Source organism: Egretta garzetta, unplaced genomic scaffold (genome assembly GCF_000687185.1).
Source record: "Egretta garzetta isolate BGI_Z169 unplaced genomic scaffold, ASM68718v1 scaffold850, whole genome shotgun sequence".
NCBI lineage: Eukaryota > Metazoa > Chordata > Aves > Pelecaniformes > Ardeidae > Egretta > Egretta garzetta.
The window spans coordinates 13,926-36,500 of record NW_009258486.1 but is presented as its reverse complement, the minus strand read 5'-3'; the positions used below and the strand labels follow the sequence as shown (position 1 = coordinate 36,500).

Genomic DNA, 22,575 nt, shown 5'->3' with positions numbered 1-22,575 from the left:
CAAGGCCACACTTCCCACCGGAGAAGGTGTAAGCGGGAGGGGCACTTCTTGCCATCAGTAATGTTACACTTGAGCCAGAGACTGAAGTTACAGTTAAGAAAGGAGAAAAATTATGTAGAACTGAGAACTGTGATTGAAAATTCAACTTAAAATCAAAACTAGAAGCAATAGAAATGGACAGGGAAGCCATTTTTGGAGGCTCATTCATACCTGTCAGTTGATGATGGGCTGACAGCAGCTGGTGCTTCAGGTGGTTTTTCTGCTGGCTTCTCCTCTTTAGGAGCACTCACAGGTGCAGATTCACAAGCAACTGCATCTGCTGCTGGTGGTGGAGGGACCGGAGCTGGCACAGGGGCAGCAGCAGGGACTGGTGCAGTGACTGGTGTGGGAGCTGCAGTTGTCGAGCTGATAGTGGTAGAAGCATTTAACTGCGGAGTCACTCCAGCTGCTGCTGCTTTGGGCTACAGGAGGACAACAGAATTCAGACACAGCGTAGAGCTCCTTAATGCATGCTTTCTATAGTCAACACATTGATTACGTTCTGTTAAGACCATTTGTGTTTGACATTGTTGCCTCAACATCAAGCATAACATTAAAACATTGCAAGACATTAAATCCATCATGCCTTTTATTGTGTTTAAACAGGCAACTGATAGTGTCACTAAAGTACTTATTTAGACACCTAAGCAGTAACACTATTTCAGTATGAGGTGAAATGCAAAGATAAGATCTAAATATTTACAGACGGCAATACTCTAAATATGAAAACAATCTTGTGTTTTACAAAAGCACGTTTTTCAGAAGAAACTAAAACAGTTGTCAAAAAGACATCTGACAAGCATAACAAGCATAAGGTTTTCTCACCACTCAAATTTGGAAAAAAGTGATAAAGACAGAAGTCACATTTCATATGAATGCTGTTTGCTGGAGAATGAGATGCTAAAAAATTTAAACTTAACCTGCAACAAGTTTTACTTATGCATTCTCTACATTGAAAGCACTACATAAATAACTTTGCACATACTTGAGTTCTGTAGTGAGCACCAAAAATGCAGCAGAATCAAGAGCTACCAAATCTACAGCAACATATTTTGAGTGGGTAATACTTGCCCATAATTGCAATTTTATCTTCACATCTCCATTGGAAACATGAATTTTTCTTGGATGCAGTATTAATCCCATTATATATAAATTACACTTTTCAGAATGCATGTAACTTCAAGCTAAGGTCTGGAACTACATTTTTGAAAGCTGTAGCGCTGTAGTCCCTTACCTATGAATACCCTTAAGGATTGACAAGGCTGACCCCCATCTCTGCCTGAACCAGAGATATAGTTGAACTTTAATGCAACACAACTACTTACTCAAGGTAAATCACTTTCAGACAATGTTTTCTTAAACTAGGAAAAAATTTATTTCCTCCTTTTGGCTGAAAGGACAGGAGAGGTTGAGAACGAATAGCTTCCACCATGATGGGCACAATAAAGAACATTTTAAGAAGCATTCAGAGAAAAACACTGAAGCACCCCTGAGCATCAGACGAAGTCAGAAGTTGTGCTTAAGTGACAGGGCACATCTTACCCAGAAAAGAATCAAGGAAAGGGAAACTCAGCTTAAAGACTTAGCAAAAAGACTGTAACACTGAAGAAATGCCCAACTCCGAAACACAGGGCCTTTAATATAAGAAGGTACTGCACTTAGCAGTTCTTCATGGAGGTCTGCATTTCTTTGCTATAAACAAAATGAAAGCTGTACTCTGAAATCCCACCTGCACCTATTTTCTTATGCTGACAAATGCATCTTCTCCAAGGAAACCACAGACTAAAACGCTGTTTCTTCAGAAAGACAGCAGTAACTATTATATTCTAACAGAGAATCTAATGAGCCAATACCAGGCAGAAGTGAAAGGCAACTGAATATAGGTTTTCCTTGTCAGAAGGAGGACCTCTAACTCCAAAACTATCTTCACATCTCAAGATAGAGATGAAGCCAGTTTTATTGAGACTCCAAGGGTCTGGAATGCCTAGAAAATCAGTGGCTTGATTCCTGGAAGCAATCTGGTGACTGGTGAAGAGGAGAGATACATCAAACGTATGTCACAGTTACTCCCTTTAATTTGCCATTGCAGTCATTCAAAACTCACAGGTTTGTTGATTGCCGTATGTATCCCTTCTCTACTAGTTTAAGCTGTTGAGCTTGACAAAAGAAACAACCATGAGTTTTGAAAAGGAACGTGGCAAGACTGGAAGAGATCCATAGAGAGGATTTAGTAAAATATCTAGGTTGTCATTGTTGTCTTTAGTATCATTGGCAAAATAAAACACAGGTACAAGAAAGAAGAAGAAACAGTAAAATCAGCCTCTGGCGAATTTTTTTCTGTGACATAAACATGCAGCACAGAACAGCAACAATCAGTGTAGGCAAGGCAGGGCTGTGAAGCAGTACTTTGTATCTCTTCACACAAGTGGCTATTTTTACTGTTGACCAAACTTTCACATAATCAAATTCCACTGGTTTTAAGGACAGGAATACACAATCACTAATCACAATGAAAAAAAAGAATTAAATGAATGCAATTTCATTTTCAAAAATAAGGACTACTCACTTTTGTCACCATAACCACCACAAAGTTCTTCTCATCTATTTTGTATTCTTTAAGAGCAGTATCATCATTAAGGATTTTACCTGGCAAATTAAACAAAGTAAAAAAGAGTTATTGAACTAGATCATTAGATGATCTTGGGATTCCCTCATATAAACACAGTTCCAAAAAACCCCATGAAAACAAGTTTTATGCAAATGTATAAGCATTAATAACCCTACAAGAAGTGTTTTGGCTATTAAGCTTTGGCAGCAGAGCTACAAGTAATTTTCCTCCTATGACATCCACAGATCCAGTTAGCTTCAAGGCTGTTGCCAAAAGCGTTGAAGATGCTTCAAATCATTTAAAACAGAAGCGTTACATCTAGAGAAAGATTTACTGGACCTTTAACACAGATAAAAGTAACGTAGAGGAAAGGCTTTGTCTGTCACGCAATAAGCTTAAATGAATAATTTATGCGTCCTTATACACTCTAGGCACAGTAAGAAAATACCTTCCTGCTTATCTCCTGTTTGCCCTTCAGATGTAGTAAACTATCTACAGTTCCCTGCCATGGACTAAGTTTCTCTGCATTAGGTTAGTTTGTCACTTTGCAACTTTATCAATTTGTTCTTAGAAAAAGGCTAAAGTGTTAGAAAAAGCTAGAACCATTCCATATTCTGCTACCTTGAGAGAAGGATGAGAAAAAAAATGATCAGAGAAAACCAGAAACGCTTGTTTGTTATACTACCACTTTTGATGTTTCATAAGCAGAGATGGTAGATGGTACTGTGGCAAAGTAGATTTGCCTCACGCCTACAAGAACTCAGAAACACATTAAACCACATACTTTTTTTTTCTTAAGGATAAGCTGATTTAGAGGCAGTACCACAAATCAAAAAATTCTGTTTTCAGTGAGTTTTACAGCACCTATTTCCACTACAGAATTTTCAGGAAATATTTTTTGATTTTAATTGATTCATTTTCTGAAGATGTGCCAAGGACTGCTTCCCTGTTTCAAGGGGAGAATACACATTCTCATAACCATTCTCAGTGCTAGTGGAATACACCACTTAACTGTAACTAGCAGGACATCCTTATTCCGCTGATTGCAAGGAAATCAAGCAATGCATATGCATTATGGCAGCTGGAACACAAACAAGGTGGCACTGTCCTACTCTCTACTGGTTCCACCAGTCTCGCAGGTCAAGTACTCAAGGTCGTACTGTATGTACTGTAGTAGTAGTAATACCTGTAGCAGATGGTGCAGCATCTGACTCAGAACCTACACAGGTTTACTCACAATCTTCTGGTTTACAGGCCCTTTGGGGAAGGAGCTTGCACAATATATATATGCAGACATCCTATCTTCTCAGGACACACCACTCTCAGGGTTTCTAGACTGTGCCCTTATACAGATGAGAACGTAACAGATCAACCTCACTGCTGATTAGCATAACCTTTTCCTAAAAAAAATTTGCATTTTTAATAACAAATGGTGTCCTTTTAATCGGGTTCAGTTGGGATATCACTCTGCTATACCAAACTATGAAAATTTTAAAGCTCATTTTAATAAAAGTTAAAATGTCATCAACACATCCTTGCTGTATCTCATCTAAAAAAACCCCAGCTTTGGATGGTCTGCCATTCTCAATCTTATTTCCTACATTTTCTACTGCTTCTGACGGCTATAGAATGCTGCAGATAAATCCTGGGTTCAGAAAATACTCCAGTCACATCATATGATCCTATGCAACCCTAGATTTTTTTTAATCACAGAAACATAATATTAAGTGTGTCATGCAATTATACATATTGCACAAGGCCTTCTGCCTTGTTTGTATTTGTTTATTACACTTGTGACTTTTACCTTCACGTTCTTAATGTGCATTCCCTTCACTGAAGTACAAGGGACATAAAACTTGCTCAGAAACATAGTCCTAAAGAGTCCGTACAAACATGGAGAGACTCCCATCTTCTCTTGCATTAGCATCTTTCTATTGTGATCAGTGGCTTTAGCTTATTAGAAGTGGAAAACCAATACTGTGTACAAAGCAGTACACTGAAGAAGTAAAACAGCACCAAAATTTCTTTCAAGCATGGTTTGAGAGGAAAAAGCACTAGAGGGTGTACTGGAATAGAACTTTCTGAGTTCTGAAATGACGTGAGAACAAAAAACTGGATCTGTGTATTAGTGCCAGAATGGACCAGCCAGACAGAAAACAGTAGAAACATATTGCCAAAAAAATTTTGAACTATGTTAGCTCAAATAAAGTAACTTAATATCTTTATCTGACATTAGTCTGCTTTTTCTAGCACACCATACATGTTTCTAGTGACAGAGCTTAAAAGTACTGAAAGTACCTTTGTATAGCAAGGATTTGGTGGTGGGTTTCTTTCATTAATACAAAAGAAGTAATCTGATTTTTAATCCTCTGAAGTATATACAGGAACACTGCAGCTACACACAGCATGAACTGAACATAGGATAAGAGTTAACCCAGAAGATGAGATGTGATTTCCTTAAATCCTGAATTCTTATAAGAAAAGCTATTTCTACTTCACCTAGCATACCCCACCCAGGACTAAAGCTGTTAGTGTATCATGCTATAAGATCAAAGATAACAACAGACACACGTGTATAAAACTTGAAAAATTCTGATTCAAAATTAAGAGTTCCCTCTGACAATGAGGTTTGTTGTTGGTCTCTTTTTGTGTTTGGTGGTTTTTTTTTAACCTGTTTGCATTTCAGTACTTGTAATCTTTAGATGACTTAACATTTGTATCAAAGTCAAAGGAGGACATAAAAAATAAGGACATAAAAATAAGGTAGATTCAGACACAGTATCTTCAGAATATCCTTTACCTGCATAAATTAGTTTTTGGCCAGCTACTGGAAAAGCATCTTTCCCCCTTTCTGATTCAATCTTCTCTTTCAGTGCCTTCACCTAGAGCACAGAAACAGTCTTAATGAAAAAAAAAGAAGTTTCACAATACAAATCCAGTTAAGTATGCTTTGTTCTAAGTTTTAAATACTAAAAAGTAGTTTCCAGTCATAACTTGATTATGTCAAGTACATCAGCCTTCCATATACATCATTGTCACCACTTGCAGAGCAATGTCTTCCCTCCCCAAATAATCTCTCACGCTTGATCAAATCAGGTCATTTCTCCACAAGCAGTTCTTAAGAACGAGTTTACAACACAGTGAAAAATCTAAACATTAGGGAAAAAAAATGTTTTTATCTACTGACCCATTTCCTCTCCCTGTTCCTTCTCTGCATGCAGAGGGCACACATGCTATAAACAGCTGACAGCTTTCTTCATCATAATGACTCTTCAGAGAATGCCTATTTTTTTGGTAACGTCACCACGACATCTGATTTAGCTCACTGGCATGACTTGAAGCCTTGACGTACAAAGACTTGTGGAAACTGTCCAGTTGTTCATTTTGTACAGCAGTTTTCAACTCTTTTCCCTCCCCTGTAATTTTGGGAGCTTTGCATAGTAACTTTAAGCCAACACATGAAAGTGTTTTGCCGTATTTACTTCCTTATACAGATCACCGACACACAGCCCAGACTTCCAGAGCACCATATACAATAGCTCAAATGACACCGTGTTAGTTGCCATCTATCAGAATGTCCATATTCTCCAGAAAGACTGCATAATGCCATCCTGAGGCGATACAAGGATTTTCCTGTAGAAGCATTTCTGTACTAATACATTTGAAATCAAGTTTTAAGACAAACTTCCTATATACAAACATCCATTCTTCTTGCTTCCTGACAGACACTCCCAATATATGTAAAACAAGGACAACCAATCTGTTACGAAGTTAATACTGCAAACTAATGCCATCTTCTAAATTTTTTTTCCTTAATATTCATAAGCTTTTTTCATGAACTGTGGCAACTGAGATGCATGTACCTAGCTAACCTAGCTATTTAACCACATAAGCACATGAGAAAGTGTTTATCTTGACAGCTTAACTGGACTGGCAACTACTTGTGTTAGTGATGTCTTAGACCGTGTGTAACCATTCCCCTTTTCCTTCACTGGTCCCCTCACTTCTTCACCCTCTTCTCAGCTTGTATTTCCATGCTTATCAATCTCGTTACCAGGCTAATCCTTTCAGTTTGGATGTTTGGTCCAAAACAGACAAACCAGACTTTAATACTCACAGTGGAGCTGCACCTTTTCAGCAGTATACATAAAAAGGACTGATTGTTTTAACAGACTTTATGACCAAGCAAAGGAGTCCTGCAGAATCAAACCTCTTCACTAAGCTTACACCCGATCTAAGTGACTAAATCACTAGCCACACAAGCATACAGAATACAACACATGACTTCCCTCTATGGGACCACACCAAAATAGCAAGCCAACTGTTTTTTTAACTCAGCAGATGAAGGAAGGATGCTCTTGGTATTCTTATTATACACGCCATCCCAGCACCTGCCAAAACCTTTTGAATCAGTCTCCAGCCAGTCAGTTGCTTTTTGACTGGAAAACTAACAGCAGCTCACTGCCACCCATAAGTCTTCAGGCAGGTCAAAAAATTACTCACTCTTACTTTACAAAAGCATGGTCTATCTCTGGATTTACGTTTATTTTAAAAGAGTATTTCCTTGAAAACTAAAAATCTAGTTTGTGAATTCCTCCCCAATTATTATTTAAAACTGGAAGTCACTCACCCTACAGCTGAACAACGTCCTTAGGCCACGGATAAGCCACCAAGCAGTTTTTTCTGAACTTTAGAGTATTAGATAGTCCAGGCAAGTCCAGTTAAGTGTCCTGCACCCACTAGGGCAAATTAACCCCCTGAATCAAGTTAAAAGCCTGTTACGTTTTCAAATGCCTACTTTTTAACACACTGCTTAGCTATTCATATATTTATACACTTGTACTAACCGAAGACTCAAAGATGATGTCTCAAAGCTTTTTCTGTCAATTAAGATCACCATATTTCACAGATTTATAACAAATATTGTAATGTGATCAGCAGGTATAACCTATTTTGAGGGACAAAATTAAGGGTCATTTCATGTCCACTGCACTCAGTCAAGCTACTGGTTTCAAATGTCTGCTTTGTCTTCCTCATGTTTTAGTGTTTGAGTTTTATTCCAGACTACAGTCTTTTTCCTACAAGGAACAAAACCAAAATCTGTTCTCAAATAAAAATGTCTGAACAGCTAAATATGGTACTTTAGGTGAGGACACACTAAATGCATATGTTAATTACTACATAACAGACTTCACCTGACTACCATAACTTCAAATATGGAGAGTGGCTTGGCAGCTACATCAGCCAATTCCCTCTGGACTCTGGGATACGTCTCATCAGGCCCCATAGACTTATGTGCATTCAGGTTCTTCAGGTGGACATGAACCTGATCTTCTCTTACAGTGGGAGGGACTTTGCTCCCCCAGTCCCCATCTTATAGTCCATCTACTCAAGAGGTGTGGGAAAAGAAGTTGCCAGTGAAGACTGAGGCAAAGAGGTTGATGAGTACCTCAGCCTTCTCCTCCTGGTTGTGACCAGTTTGCCAATTGTGTTCATTGGGGGAGTACATTTTAATTTATCTTCCTTTTCAGGCTGATATACCTGTAGAAGCCCTTATTTTTCTTTGTGCCCTTTGCCAAGTTCAGCTCCAGCTGCACCTTGGCCTTCCTGACCTCATCCCTACAAAAACACGCCAACATCCTTATACTCTTCCCAGGATACCTGTCCCTGCTTCCACTGCCTCTGCATTTCTTTCTTGCCCTTTAGTTGTACCAGCAGGTCTTGAGCCAGCCATGCCCATCTCTTGGCTTCCTTTCCTGATTTCTTATACCTAGGAATTGAGAGCTCTTGTACTGTACAAAAAGAGACCTTAAAGATCTGCCAGCTCTTTCTGCTCCCTTGCCCCTGAGTGCAGTTTCCCAGGGGGTCCTATTGACTAACTCCTCGAACAGATTAAAGTTTGCTTTCTTAAAATTCAGGGTCCTGACTTTACTCTTTGCCTGACCCATACCCCTCAGGACTGTGAACTCCACCAGTGCATGATCACTCCAGCCCAAGCTGCCTCCCGTCTTGACATCACCAACTACCTCATTTGCATTGGTGACCAACAGGGCCAGTACTGCATTCCCTCTGGTAGGGCTGTCTATTACTTGGCTTAAGAAGTTATCCAATGCACTCCAGGAGTCTCCTGGACTGCCTACCGCTCGCCATGCTACTTTTCCAACAGATGTTGGGGTGGTTGAAGTCCCCCAGCAGGACAAGAGCCTGCGAGTGCAATGCCTCCTGTAGCTGCAGTAAGAAGGCTTTGTCAACAGGCTCCCCTTGATTGGGCAGCCTGTAGTAGACAGCAGCCACAAGGTTCCCTTTGTTACTTTAATCTCTAATTCTTATCCATAAGCTTTTGTGGCTATTCTTCAAAGACTGCTCTTCATAATCTACCCATTTCTTGATGTAGAGTGCAATGCCTCCCCTCCTCTTTCCTCGCCTGCCCCTTCTGAACAGACTGTAGCCATTGATAGCCATATTCCAGTCATGGGATTCATCCTACCAAGTTTCAGTAATGGCAACTAGGTTGTAGCCTTCTAGAAGCACAGTGGTCTCCAACTCCTGTTTGTTGTTCATGCTGCGTGCATTGGTGTAGAGGCACTTCAGCTGGGCTGTTGGCTGTGTCACCTTCTTAGAGGAACACCCCTTAATTCCTTTGAGTTATTTCACTGTTGTTTCCCTGTTACGTCCTATTATCTCAGGAGCCCTGGCTTGCCTCCGTAAGACTTCAAGTGTGCTGCAGTGTAGGCAGCACATCTCAGAGCAACAGGCTGAAGGCCCTTGCTAGCACCCACCCCTCAAACCTTGACATGTCATCCCACAGGTTGGCACAGGTGAGCCTAATACTATCTCCCTCCCCCTTCAAGTCTAGTTTAAAGCTCTGACAATGAGCCCTGCTAGCTCATGAGCAAAGACCCTCTTCCCTCTTTGAGAAAGGTGAAACCCATCTGAAGCCAGCAGGCTTGGTGCTACGCAGGCCATCCCATTATTGAGAAACCCCTATTGTGGCAGTCACACCAGCCACTGAGCCATGCATTAATAGACTGCACCTGTCTGTTTCTTCCAATGCCACTGCCTGCAACTGGAAGGAGAAAGGAAAAAACTACCTGTGCTCCAGAGTCCCTTACCAACCACCCCAAGGCCCTGAAGTCTCTCTTGATTGCCTTTGGACTACGTGTTGTGGCTTCATCACCACCCATATGGCAGAGCAATAATGGGTAATAGTCTGAGGTCCATACCAGGCTAGGAAGTTTCCTAGTGATGTCCTTAACCCAGGCCCCTACATGACAGCAGACTTCCCTAAGATGAGGGTCTGTCCGGCACATTGGACCTTCTGTTCCCCTTAGAAGGGAGTTGCCTACAACTATAACTGGTCTTTTCTTCCTCATGGAGGTGGTTGTGATCCATGGGGTAGGTCTTTTTGACCTTGGCAACACCTCTGATGTAGACGGACCATCATCTACATCATCCAGTGACTGATGTGACTTCCACATCGAAAGCGTCATACCTGTTGCACAGAAGCACCTGGAAGGCAAGGTTGCACGGAAGGGGTTTGCCTGCCGCTCCAAGCATAGACTTGCCTCCATTCACTCCTTTCATTTTAAGCTACTGCCTTCAGTCTGGTGGGGCAAGAGTACAGGATCCCCTTGATCTTGTTTTTTTTTCTGGTGTTTGCTCCTGTTTCTGTCTCAGGGAGGGCAGTGCATGGTTCCACTAGTCTCTCTCAGACTCCCTGATGCTCCTTAACCTTTCTACTTCCTCTCGTAGCTCTGCCACCAGGCTGAGCAAATTGCCCACCCAGTCACACTTTACACCACTGTTCTCACTACTGCCATCCATCACCAGGGAAAGACTCTGGCACTCTCTGCAGCCTGAGAAAGGGGTAGCTGCGTGTTTTTGTGGGAGCTGCCTGGGTTGCCACATCCAACCTAGTGAGTGCAGAGGACATGCTATGTGGATAGCGTCACTAAGCTCCTTCTGAGAGGCTGATGATCATCAGCTGAACTCCCCTCTTGAGCTGGTAGGGCAACAATGCCCTTCCTGTGCACCCTTTGCTGCTGTGCCGAACTGCCATGCCACGCTGTGCTTCCTGCCCTGGTCACAGCGCTCCTGGTTGGCTTGTGTTCCCCAGGATGCTTTTTGTACAGGTGGGGATAGCTGCCGTTGCTCTGGCAATGCCCAGGCCTTGTCAGCGTCTCCCAGGAGAGCTGTCGGCTCCCGATGTGTGTGTCTGCTGCCCTGGCATTTCCCCGCCTCCGGAAACCTCCCTGCATGCCAAGATCTGCTGCTCCACTGCAGATTGGGGCTGCTCCAGAGCAGCTCCCCTCAGCTTCCAAGTTTATACCGCAGTTCTAGCACACTGGTACTGCTGCCCTGGCGGATGGTGTTACCTCACATTCAGACCTCAATAGTATACAGTTAATCTCCAACCCCCACTGGGTTTTCACACAAGTTAGACAAGGTTGGTGAAGGGTAAATGAATTCATGCAACCACCCCCTCACTTTCCAGTTCTTTGATATGACCATGTATGGGACAAAGCGAATCTCTGTTGGTCCAGTATTACAATCAGTGCTCCATCTGAGTTGCAGCCAGCACTGATCAAAGTGATAGCTGTAGTTCTACTACTAACATTTCTTCTAAGAGGCCAGACAGTTGAGGTATCAAAGGGGTACAGTAGTCATTTCCACAGTAGCAATGCTAAATAGTCAGTGGCCTCCTGGATCCTTAAAATACCTGTTCCTCAAAAAAGTCAGTGCCCAAGATGCGAATGTAATTTCCATTACAACATCATGATGTTTACAGTTTCCTTTAGCAAGGCTGAACTCAGCTGCTACTACATGCAACTTCTGCCGGCCTATACAGAGTAAGAGTTAATGTTAACTTACATATGAGTTACTGTTATCCTATATACACTACTAATACACAAACTCCAGTAGGAGTACTGCATGCACTGCCTGCTATACTCCTACCCTGAGCATGCACCCTCAGGTTCCACAAGATTACACCCAGGAAAACTAACTCAACAGCCGCAGGCACTCTCAGCCTCATGGACATTCAAGAAACTGCAATTCAGCTGTAGAATCCCCTTCCACAGTCCAAAACCCCACTTTGGATCCCACTCCTGACATCATTTTTATTGATGTTGTGGTTTAGGTCAGGACAGACTTAAACGCATACATTAATTACTATGCAATAGCTGGATGCATGCGAAGGAGTTTGGTATTTGTTGCCTCAGCGAAGTAGTTCTTTTTAATCCAAGTAATACTGTGAAGTTATGTGAAAGGAGTCATCTCTGCTTCCCCTTTGCCTTCTGACAGAAGCAGGGCTGTGAGCAGTCAGGAGGAGCAGCGTGTGGAGTTGGTGGTGCCAGCTGCCTTTGCTTGACTCCAGCTGTGCAAGCTTGGTCCCAGTCATGCCTCCAGGTCCTCCACAGCCAGGTGTCATGAACCTCAGTGGTACTGAACACAGGAACAAACTACGCATTTGCTCCTCAAAGAGCAGAAGCAATCTTTGGCTAAAGCCTGCCAATACAGTGGCCAGGACTAGCTTCCTAAAGAATTTAAAAAAACCTGGAAATGCCGGAGAGAAGGTCATTACAGTTTTCAGCATTGGTCGTCTTTATTCTCTGTGCTTGCCATATACGTCAATCAGTGTAAGAACAGACCATACACTAAATTCAAACACAAATTACTTCAGGTCTCAGACATATTTCTCTAGATGACAGTTTACAAAAACCTAAAACAAGTTTAACCTTAACACAGCTCTATATCCATAAACAGGCTGCCACTTGCAAAGGCAATGATCATTAACATAGGCCTCATTTAAATGGACATTCACTCTACTGTGAACTTCTGCCAAAGATACCTAATGTGTTTTGGTGAGCAACAGGAACTTAACACATCATAAACTCCAAATCATTAATTAAAATTTCTGTAATGTAGTTCAAGTTGTTCCTATTAAACTGAAAATATATAAAGTAGTCAAAAAACTTCCAGAAAATACATTTCAGAACACTTTTTAACTGTTCATACAGAATAGTAATTTACATATGGGCATCTGTCATCTCTCAAATGAATTCACTTAAGTGGTCACACCTATTTAAAGGAGAAAATGAAAAACACTTCTTAAGCCAACTCTCAACTACTGTTGCTTGAACCTGCAGGAGAATGCAGTCAGCTGCAGACATCAGCATTCTCCTGTTAGAGGCAGAAGTTCAAGAAACACTCAAGTTAAAATAAGTTTTTATGAACAGGGCCTGCCTATTCTTTTGGCTTTCATCACTGCCTAGCCTAAGAGGCCAGAAACACTTCATTTGCAGAGGATACAATACTAATTCTCAGAATAAAAAAAAGGAATAGATAACATCAGATACATATAATTTTAACAGTAACATGCTAGTGGCTTCAAATTTCCTCTTGCAGTTCTAACAGGAGTGACTGAAGACATAGCACCCACTAATGAGAAGATACCCGTGCCCTTAATTCTGGCAACAGAAAAGATTACGTAAGAGCTCTCCCTAAACAACCTGTGTGTCAGACATAGTAGTCTCAATCACCTTCATTTAGATTTAACCTGCAAATGCTCCTTTTTCAAGAAGGGAAAAAAAAAAAAAAAAGAAAGAAAAGAGAAGCCCTCTCACTGCTTTTCAGAAAGGCAGCTGCATCTCCCAGCTAGTGGTACAGTGAGCTGCTGAAAAAAGCAAGATCCTAAACCTGGCCTTTAGCAAACCAGGTCACTGAGAATCTAGACTTCAGCATCACCATCCATTCAGGGTTATTTAGTGAAAATTCATTTGGGGAAAACACACCCAGCACATTGATCTGTCAGACTTAGAAAGCAGGTTTAAGATACACAGTCAACCTCTGCATCGATAACATTATGACATAATGTTCTCAAAAATACAGCTCCATAAACTAAACCTCCAGGCTACCTAGCTTTATTCCACCTCATCAGAGTTCAAAATAGATTTCAGTCCTCAGAGAGTAACATTTTTCTTCTGCCCTAATAAACTTCGCAGCAGAATAAAGGGAATCCATACTTTTATAACAAAACCTTTAAGAATGAGCATCAATTCATCTACAAACACCCTAAAGATTCAGAAACAGCACACTTACACACTACTGTGGCCAACTTACAAGACAAGACTATTTTCTCCTGCCCCCTATGCATTCAGATGCAGAACTCTCCCTAATATTCAGAGACTGTACCGAACACTGTGTCCTCAAGAATAGATGCCATGCAATCTGTTTAATTAAGAGCCAGAGTTGATCGACTCCTAACTGAAAACCCGAGGTCTTCCAAAGAAATACCAGTCCCTAACTGCACCCCAGAAGGGCATTCTAAAAATGGGTTACATGAAACTGCTAGTGCTCAGTTGCCCAGTTGTTCCCTACAGTTATTTTAGCCAGCTAAATAAGCAGGACATGCTGGGTTCCATCCAGGCAAGTAGTTCCCATAGCTCAGTACCTTCCCTCCCTCCCTCCCCTCTCACACAATTTCCGTTTCTCCTACCTTACACACTATGTTAAAATAAGAGAGGAGAAAAGTCAGATGATTCAAAGACACATTTCGTAATTACTAATAAAAAATGCCGAACAGTACCTTTCCATTAATTTCAATTTATAATTACACAGGCAATATAAATTTCTGATTTTCTTGAGGTTTATAGAGAAACTGATTATAAAACTGAAAAGGACACATATCAGCCTTCCATGCCACATTCTTCATCAGAAATCTGATACACCTTCACCTGAAGACAAGTAAGGTCATTTGCTACTTCTTCTACCACAAGGCCACCACAAAGTTTATTCTGATGTTGGAAGCCTTTTCCTAATTTCCAGCCCAAATTAATTCACAGACTATTAATACTCATTTGTTCTTACGCTGGTATTATAATTTAAGCTTGAATAGCCTTCCCATGTCCCATGGTGCTTCCCACAGTAAAGTATTTAGCCAGCATTATCAAGGCTTTCTCCCAGCTTGTGAGCTAAGCTAGCCAGGGCCATTTAGTTGCCTTTCACATAGGAGTCTCAGTCTTCCATACTCTCCTAGCACCTCTTTCCTCCACCTGCTCTGATGAAAATTCATTCTCCTTTGGAAGAGGTGGCCACACACACATAGTAGAGTGCTATCGCTACTCTTACTGGAAGTTCCAGGATCTATGAGCTTCAGGGCTTCATCTTTTAGGGAATCCAACTCATTACTCTACAGTGCTCATTTGACAGCCATTTCCAAAAGACTGACGCCAAGTACAAACATTAAACTTCGTGTTCTTCAATTCCATCATGTTTCTACCGATCTGTATTCAAAATGATCAAATTAATAAAAGGGCTACGAAGAGATGGATCCAAAGACTAATTCCAAAAGACTTTCACTACTGGTCTACCTACAGTTGAACTGTTCCTCTTTTTGAGAAGAAACTCTGAGCAGAGGGGTCCCAAGTCTTCCCTCCCACTGCCCTTGACAACATATTTACCACACATTATACTGACATATAGACACACGGCTCAAAGTCAGATGAAGATGATGCAGTTGTATCGGACAATAAATGAGCTAATGAAGCAACAAACTGACCAGTACAATAGGTTTTACCACCCTTAATCAAACTCCATGATCAGCAGCAGATTAATGGCATATATGGTGCCTACTATTGAAATGCCCAGAGGATAAGAAACTACTTAGCTTGTAAGTAAATGCTGTATAGTAGCTCTACTGATGACAACACATTTGGTTCTAGCTACTTCCTTCTACAAATAACAAAAGCAGATTTTGCTGGCACAAACCTGCATTTACAAGAATCTCTTCTATTGTCTTCCTAAACAGGACACTCATATTTAGTCAAGAGACCCCCACGACAGTTGCATGAACAGGCTACTGCCCTACTTCAGGTCCCAAAGGCATAACAGACACAGTAATTGAGAAGAACCATCAGGGAGGAAAAGTCTTGTGAATCCAGTCAGGTTTATGAGGTTAGTGCGTGACTGGGGAAAAAAAAAAAAATTTGTACTCAGCTAAACAAAACACTTAAAATTACTCCAATGTTTAGAAACAGCCTCACAGACAGTAGAAAGCATTCATAAACTTCTGTATTTACTACTTAAATTTACTGTGCTGAAGTTTGTATACAAAGAAAGAAGTAGGATGGTCTGGAAGACAAATAGTCTGGAATTGGCAAAGTACAAATCCAAATTTAGCTCTGTCATTTACTTCCTGAGCAGTTACCTCTGCCTTTCTAATTTCCTCCCCAGAATTGAGCTCACCTACACCTAGATGAAGTTTATCAATCTAGTAGTTGCTGTTATACACTGCCCAGAGCTCAACAAAATGAATTTTTGATCTCAAAGTTGGCCTCTACACACTTCTACACTGCATTTCAAAATTGATCAAAGTCCTGTTTAAAATAAGAGACACTAGGGCCAGTTTTCTGATGCTAAATAGTGACTAAGAGAGCTGCATACATGCTGCTTTGTACTAACACACAGGTTTCAACATAAAGCAGAGCTGTAAGCAACAGGGGGGAAAAAAAAAAGCAGAAAGATATGGCTATTGACAGCTCCGAGTGCTCCCTATGAACCTACAAGGGCTTGTTTTAAGATGAAAGCTTATATTTTCTGAACTTTTAACTCTTGCATGGTTATGTGGATTAGCATAAATAACCCTCCAGTACCTTTAAGCAGACAAATTTTACAACAAGGATATTCTTCACAGACTGATTTACAGTGAGTGTAAAAGCAATGTAGCGGTTTGAGTATGAACATAATCGACATTTTAAGTAATTATAGAGACATTTAAATCCAAACTTTCTCAGTACTGCATACTGACAAACCAGTTGGAGGGGTAAACCAGATTTTATTTAGATATGCATTAATGGAATTCATTTAGATAACCAAGTAAAAAAGCAAGTTAGAAATACAAGGTGTGAAGCTCAGACATTCAAATCGGGGGGATAGGGATACAGGTTTCAGCACCAGTTCTGTTCCTTTCCCTGAGCTTAACATGCCTGACACAACACAGTGAATGAAAGAGACAGGGAGAACTAGACTGAGCCTTTGGACCACACTCTGACTCAGTATGCTTACAGCGGTCACAAGGCCTTTCCTCTTCTTTGCACATTCATTTGATGCTCCCTGAAGGTCATCATGCAGAGGAGAGCCACCGAGGCCTCCTGTCTGGCCCTTACAGGGCCTAAAGAAGACATGCTGCACTTCACCATATCCTGTAAAATAAGAAGTGATTTGTTTCAGCAAGTCCACTCCATCCAAGTATCCCGTCTTGAACCAAAGATACAAACCTTGGTGGGAGAAGACACTGGCAGCTATACCCTTCAGTCTTGTAAGTTTACATAGCCCTATAAATTTCCCTTCAAGAAAGTATTTTCCTATGTTTCAGAAATACAGTGAAAATACTTCCAAAAGACTTGTATGCACAAGGGCAGCAATGAGACTGTAGACAGTAGCATGGTCATCTGCTCCCATTATTTGTTAATTAGCATGTACTTTCCACTCCCTGTAGGTTCCAAAGGGTACACCTTCCAGCCTGTTGTTAACTGTATCAAGGACAGATATCTTTGCTTACCAATCATACCTGGAAAATAGACTTTAAATACTAAAGACACAATTATGTACAGAGCGATCTGTAACTGTACACAATCTGTATTTAACTTCTCAGTTTACTAGCCACCTGGGGAACGGTGGTCCAAGAAAGTCTGGGTTATTGAGAAATACAGCAGGTAATATTGACAAATTTTTAAAAGTACAAAGATTAACTTTTTCTTGCTGACAGCTAAACTGGATAAGAACACTACAAATAAAACAGATGTAAAATTATGGTCATAGAGCCAATGCATTTGAAAAATGCCTAAGATGTAAAAACACTTTCTGTAATATGAATAACATTAGTTGTACTCGTACTATACGCTATCTTAACCTTTCCTTTATTAAATTTTAAATAATGTGTCACCCTCCCCAAAGTTCTTTGGAAATTTTATTAGAACATTCACTAGAACTAAAGGAAAATATTTCTGAATATGTGAAAGCCTAGCCTTCATCAGCCAAGAATTAGAACAACTTCCCTTGCTTAAAAATTCTAACTCTAGCCAGGGAACAGGGAAGAAGACTAGCTACTGAAGAAAAGCACTAGCAAAAAAACCCAGACAGTTAATAAAATAAACATGAATTATCAGAGAACATAGCTTGAAAATGCTACAGTCTGAAAATAAAGTATAAAGATAATGAAAAAAAAAAAAATGCAAATGCTCCCTGACACTCATTCTGGTAATCTCTAAAGCTACCATTTTTGCAGAGTCATCTATCAAACCTCAAGCAGCAAGTGCAAGCCCTTCAAATTCACACCTCCACTGACTGTGCAAGTATATACACTCACCAATAAAATCCTATCGGATGCAAGAGCAGCATAACAATCCTCTAGAAGAACAGAAAGATATTTGCTATAAAATCAAAGAAAAATTAGAGAAAAATAGCAGGACTTCAGACAGAAAGACATCTTTAACCTAGAAGGATATTTCTGAATTTTGAACAGGATCATGAGAGCACTTTTCCTCTAACCACTAAGATTATAAACTCTGGGGGAAATACAAAAACAATCCTCTTACCAGCAACTGCTTCAGGATTAACCTACACTGAAACACATGTAGGAAGGAGGTCGGAGTAATTTCATACTTCTTCACAGGTTACAAGCCTCCAAGTCAGATTTTACCATTTCACCCAGCAATATTATTTTCTGGCTCTTGAATCGTTTCCACAGTTAAATTCTTCTGACAAATACAGTAAGCTACAAATTCAGCAAAACTACAGTGACCAAAGCTTAACCTATTACTTTTATACATTCCTATATCACTAAAAAAAACCCAACCCAAACTTTCTTATGAGATACACGTACTACTACTTAGAATTCATTCACTTATATATTGAATTGTGTTAACCCTTATTCCTCACAAATGCTGCTACATCAGGAGGCATTCTTCCAACAGAAGGCCACAGTTTACCAGGACAGCCCTAAGAAATATGATCGGTACCTTTTACAATAACCTATTATTTGTTTCCATGCATCCTTCCTAGCCCTAGACAGAACCAGAATTGATGCAAAGAATGCTTTAAAATTACATAGGCTTTCAATACTCATGTCCTTTTTTTATTGGGCACTTTAGCATAACTCTTAATATACCAAATATATACAAAAATATGTAACTAATAAAATTTTGTGGGTTCACGAATAGTATTTGCTTTTGTACGGGTTCACAAATCACACTCTATCAATTCAGACAATACTCTGCACTAATTCAGAAATTTATCACTGCACTCTCTGAAGAGAATTAAAGCAGCTTGTCGTTTTATCACACACATCCCCCATGTACATATTAAAAAGTACCTCCCTTATATGTACCACCTCAGTGTTGTTACAAAGCCAAAATGCTTTTTACACCCCCTACAAATCAAAAAAATACACATTCTTTGCTATGACACTGTCTTTTGAAAAATGAGAGTAGTATCCCTTTTCCCTGCAGTATACTTGTTTTATCTGGAAAAATGATACATATGCCAAACCTCACTTTTTCCTTATTACGTACTCTTTGGATCCTGCTTCATTTTTGCTGGAGTGTTCTCCCTACACATTTAATACAGCTTCGGTTAGTATCCAGCCTAAATTTCTCAACTTAAAACCCAGGAGTTTCCAGCACCAAAGGGGCATAATGTTAGCATCCAAAAATCCCCATACACATGCTTAACAATAAAGCACAAACATAGTAAGGATGCACCAGAACATACAGAACTTTGAACTCCCACAGCTAATTGTCCTGCTGACACGGTGTTAAACAAGCAGGCATTTCCTGGGTGTTCAGTGTAGTGGCAGAACAGCGAGATGTGAAAGCCCGTATTATGTGACACAGAGACTGCAGCCAAAAGACTACTGACATCCTGAACGTTCCCTGCACTTAGCTGCATTTTGACAAATCGGGTTTTTAGGTTAACAACACACGGAAGGTAAAAAAAAAAAAAACAGGACAGACTTACTTTCAGCTGGTATTTCACTTTCAAAGAAAGTTAAGAATGTTTGTTGAGATTTTTTAAAAGCCTATTTCATGTCTACATATTGGTAACTACAACAGAAGTGCCAGATTTAGAAGCCTACAGTGTCGTCACTGTCACCTCAGACAAGAGATGTGGCTACATGGGTCTCCACCAGTTTCAGACAGGGCTTATTATTTGCTCCTAACACAACACTTAATGTATTTACTCTCTCACAGACAGTCAACAAACACAAGAAGCAGCTTGTGTAGATAAATGCGTGCTTTCATTTATCCTGGTTAAGTCTGAACGCTCAAGTACTGAACTGCCCCACTCAGAACACTGGAATGACTACAATGGGTAAATTCACCCCTCTACAGAGCAGGATGAGTACAACATCAATTCCCACGCCCCAAACCTGAACAAAACCAGCCATGCCTGCAAAAATTTCTCCATTTGATAATAAGCCTTCTCAAATAACAGGGCCAGAGGCTAAATCTTTTCAACTTTTTTAGTCAGTCAAAATATCTGACAGTCTTCATCTAACACTTCCACAAACAAGAACACTCCATGCTTCAAGTCTAATTTTCATTCAGTCAAAATACTCAGTGGGCCAATGCTTTAAAACACAACTAAACCAAAACAAAAGCCACATTATTAAAAGCGTGTTTTGAACTTTGAAATGCAATTACCTGAGTAAGCAGGAAAAAAAAAGAAAAATCAGCTGCTTGTGTAGAATTTGTAACAAGCCTAATCAGTTATTATGAAGCGTGCTATTTCCAACTCCCACTGGAAGGCTTGTTTAAACATTCCTTACTTCTCATGACAGCTTCCAGGTACAAGCATAAGCTCTTGTCAGAATACTACCTTGCACTGTAACATCAAGCCTCTTTGGATTAATTTTGTCTTGAGAATATGGGAAGAAATTTCTAGAACCAGAAACCAATTTTAGAGAAACAGAATCCAGTATTAGAGCAACAAGTTTCCTGGGCCTATCACAACTAGATGGTTTTTGGCCTTGTCACAGCATAGGGCACAGCTCCAAGTAAACAAGCCTACCTCTAGCAGAGAAACACGCGCATATAGTTCAAAGACTAAAAGTAACATTCCCTGAACTCCACAAAACCAAACACATTTGTTTCAAGATGTTAGAAAATTAGTCTAAGAAACCAGTGCACTTAGCTAAAATTAGAATTTTTCAAAATCAGACTGAAAACTTTCAAAACATAGACTTGTGAAACATTTGCTTAACAGATTACATTTCAAAGCATCTTCCAATTTTAACAGTTTTGGGTTCTAACTGAAGGCTCACTAGTGTTCTTCTCTTTATTGCGTTCTACAATTTACAACACTTTCCACAAGAATATCTTTGTATTTTTTGAATAAGTAGACCAAGAAAATGTAAATGCATTTTTCACTTCCACGCCTCTACAGCTAATAAGAGCAAAGCTGCACACTTTAAAACTAAGTTCTCCTCCAATCCTACCCACATTTCCCCTATCTTACCACCCATTCCTGATCAAAATCTGAAGTATTATGCTCACGATAAGGATTCTTGCTTCAGTTGCTCAGCTACTGTAGCAACTACATTTATAAACAGAGAGTGCAGTCTGATTTCCCCTAACCCAACTTCTGCCTAATGCATTTTGCTGTCTCATAAGCTGATGAGGGTTTTGACTGGCGACATTCCTTCAGTCCTCTCCTTGATTTTATTTCCCAGGACCTTACTGAATACAGAGAACAGGAGAGAAGGTGAAAAGAGAGGTTTCTCAGTACAAAGTGAAGACTAACGTTTTAAATCCTTGAAGGTTTCTAACACATGCTTCAGCTAGGCATTTGCCATCTCCCTCTGCCATGCTGCTCAACCAAATGAACTTAGTCCGACTTTAACTATCATCCTTTATTTTTCTTAAGATGGAAGTGGAAGGGGGTAAACCAACAGACTTTATAAAAGCAGACTGAATGTTCCATAGTTTCCAGAGTTTCGCTGCCCAGATGTCACGTGAAAGGCTGTTGCAGACACACCTTTAGATGCTAAGCTCCCCAAATCTTTCAAAAGGAGGCCACAAGGATGTCTGGACTCGGCTATCAGAGGCAACCACCCGTGCCGAGGCAAGCGACAAGGTAACGTCCAACCCTGCGAACTCACTTATGGCCCTTCCCCCTGTCTCAAAACGCTCTATTTCCCTGCAGATTTTTCAGCACTCCCATGTACCAATAGAAAACATTCACCTGCAACCAAAACATGTCCTCTCAGTCTTTTAAGTACAGAGTCACTGCAACCTGCCAGTACAGGGAGACTATTACAAACCTCACCATGCACCCAAACTCCTGCTCTGCAGGAGACACCCACGTTCACCCTACAGCGGTGAGCAGAATCCCATGTGCACTCCCACGCCTCGTTAAGTGCAGACTAACCACTGCAGCCCAGGCTGTGGGTGAAACAATAAAGCCTCCCCGCCATCACCCACCTTCACCAAACGCAGTACGCACTTGCCTAAGCGTATAGGGATGCAAGATCCAAGAGCGAATGCTCACCAGCTCCTCTCCAGCACATGCTCCTGCAGAGAGGAGCCCTATAGCTCTCCCAAAGCTTCCTTTCTCGGCGGGAATCTGTAGAGGGCCAGCACCACATTTTCCTTCTGCTGCGCTACCCCAGTCACGACAGGTCATGACCTGCTCCCAGTACTCCCAGTACACAGCAGCACAGATGGCTATTCTGCCCCATCACCCACTAATCCATGGGTGCCGGCACATATATTCCTGAAAGAAAAACACTTTAGCTTCCCGTAGCCCTCTTGGCTCCTCTCCTCCAGCGCACAAGGCGGGTGAGTCCCCCTTCCGCCCTCTGGCCATTCCTCTCCAAAACAAGGTGGAAAGTCCGTCCGCTGGGGGACTGGCCACCATAGCCCCCTCCC

The 22,575-nt window shown here is 40.8% G+C and overlaps 1 protein-coding gene across 6 annotated transcripts in view; it reads right to left on the bottom strand.

The window, feature by feature from the left end:
- RAD23B (RAD23 homolog B, nucleotide excision repair protein) overlaps nucleotides 1–22,476 on the bottom strand; it is a 50,432-nt gene extending 27,956 nt beyond the window's left edge. For 3 of the 6 annotated variants that reach the window (XR_004842808.1, XR_004842809.1, XM_035900699.1), the window contains exons 1-4: nucleotides 22,151–22,476; nucleotides 5,448–5,529; nucleotides 2,606–2,685; nucleotides 211–461 (exon numbers count right to left, since the gene is read on the bottom strand). Coding sequence is in view for 4 of the 6 variants with exons in the window: in XM_035900699.1 (XP_035756592.1) it covers nucleotides 211–461; nucleotides 2,606–2,685; nucleotides 5,448–5,529; nucleotides 22,151–22,330 (593 nt within the window). In the remaining 2 variants the exon portion in view is untranslated. Of the gene's footprint in view, nucleotides 1–210; nucleotides 462–2,605; nucleotides 2,686–5,447; nucleotides 5,530–5,834; nucleotides 5,895–16,711; nucleotides 16,849–22,150 lie in introns of those variants that run through there. The other 3 variants (XM_035900707.1, XM_009645049.2, XM_035900710.1) reach the window with 3 other exon arrangements.
- Between the last annotated feature and the right edge of the window lie 99 nt (nucleotides 22,477–22,575).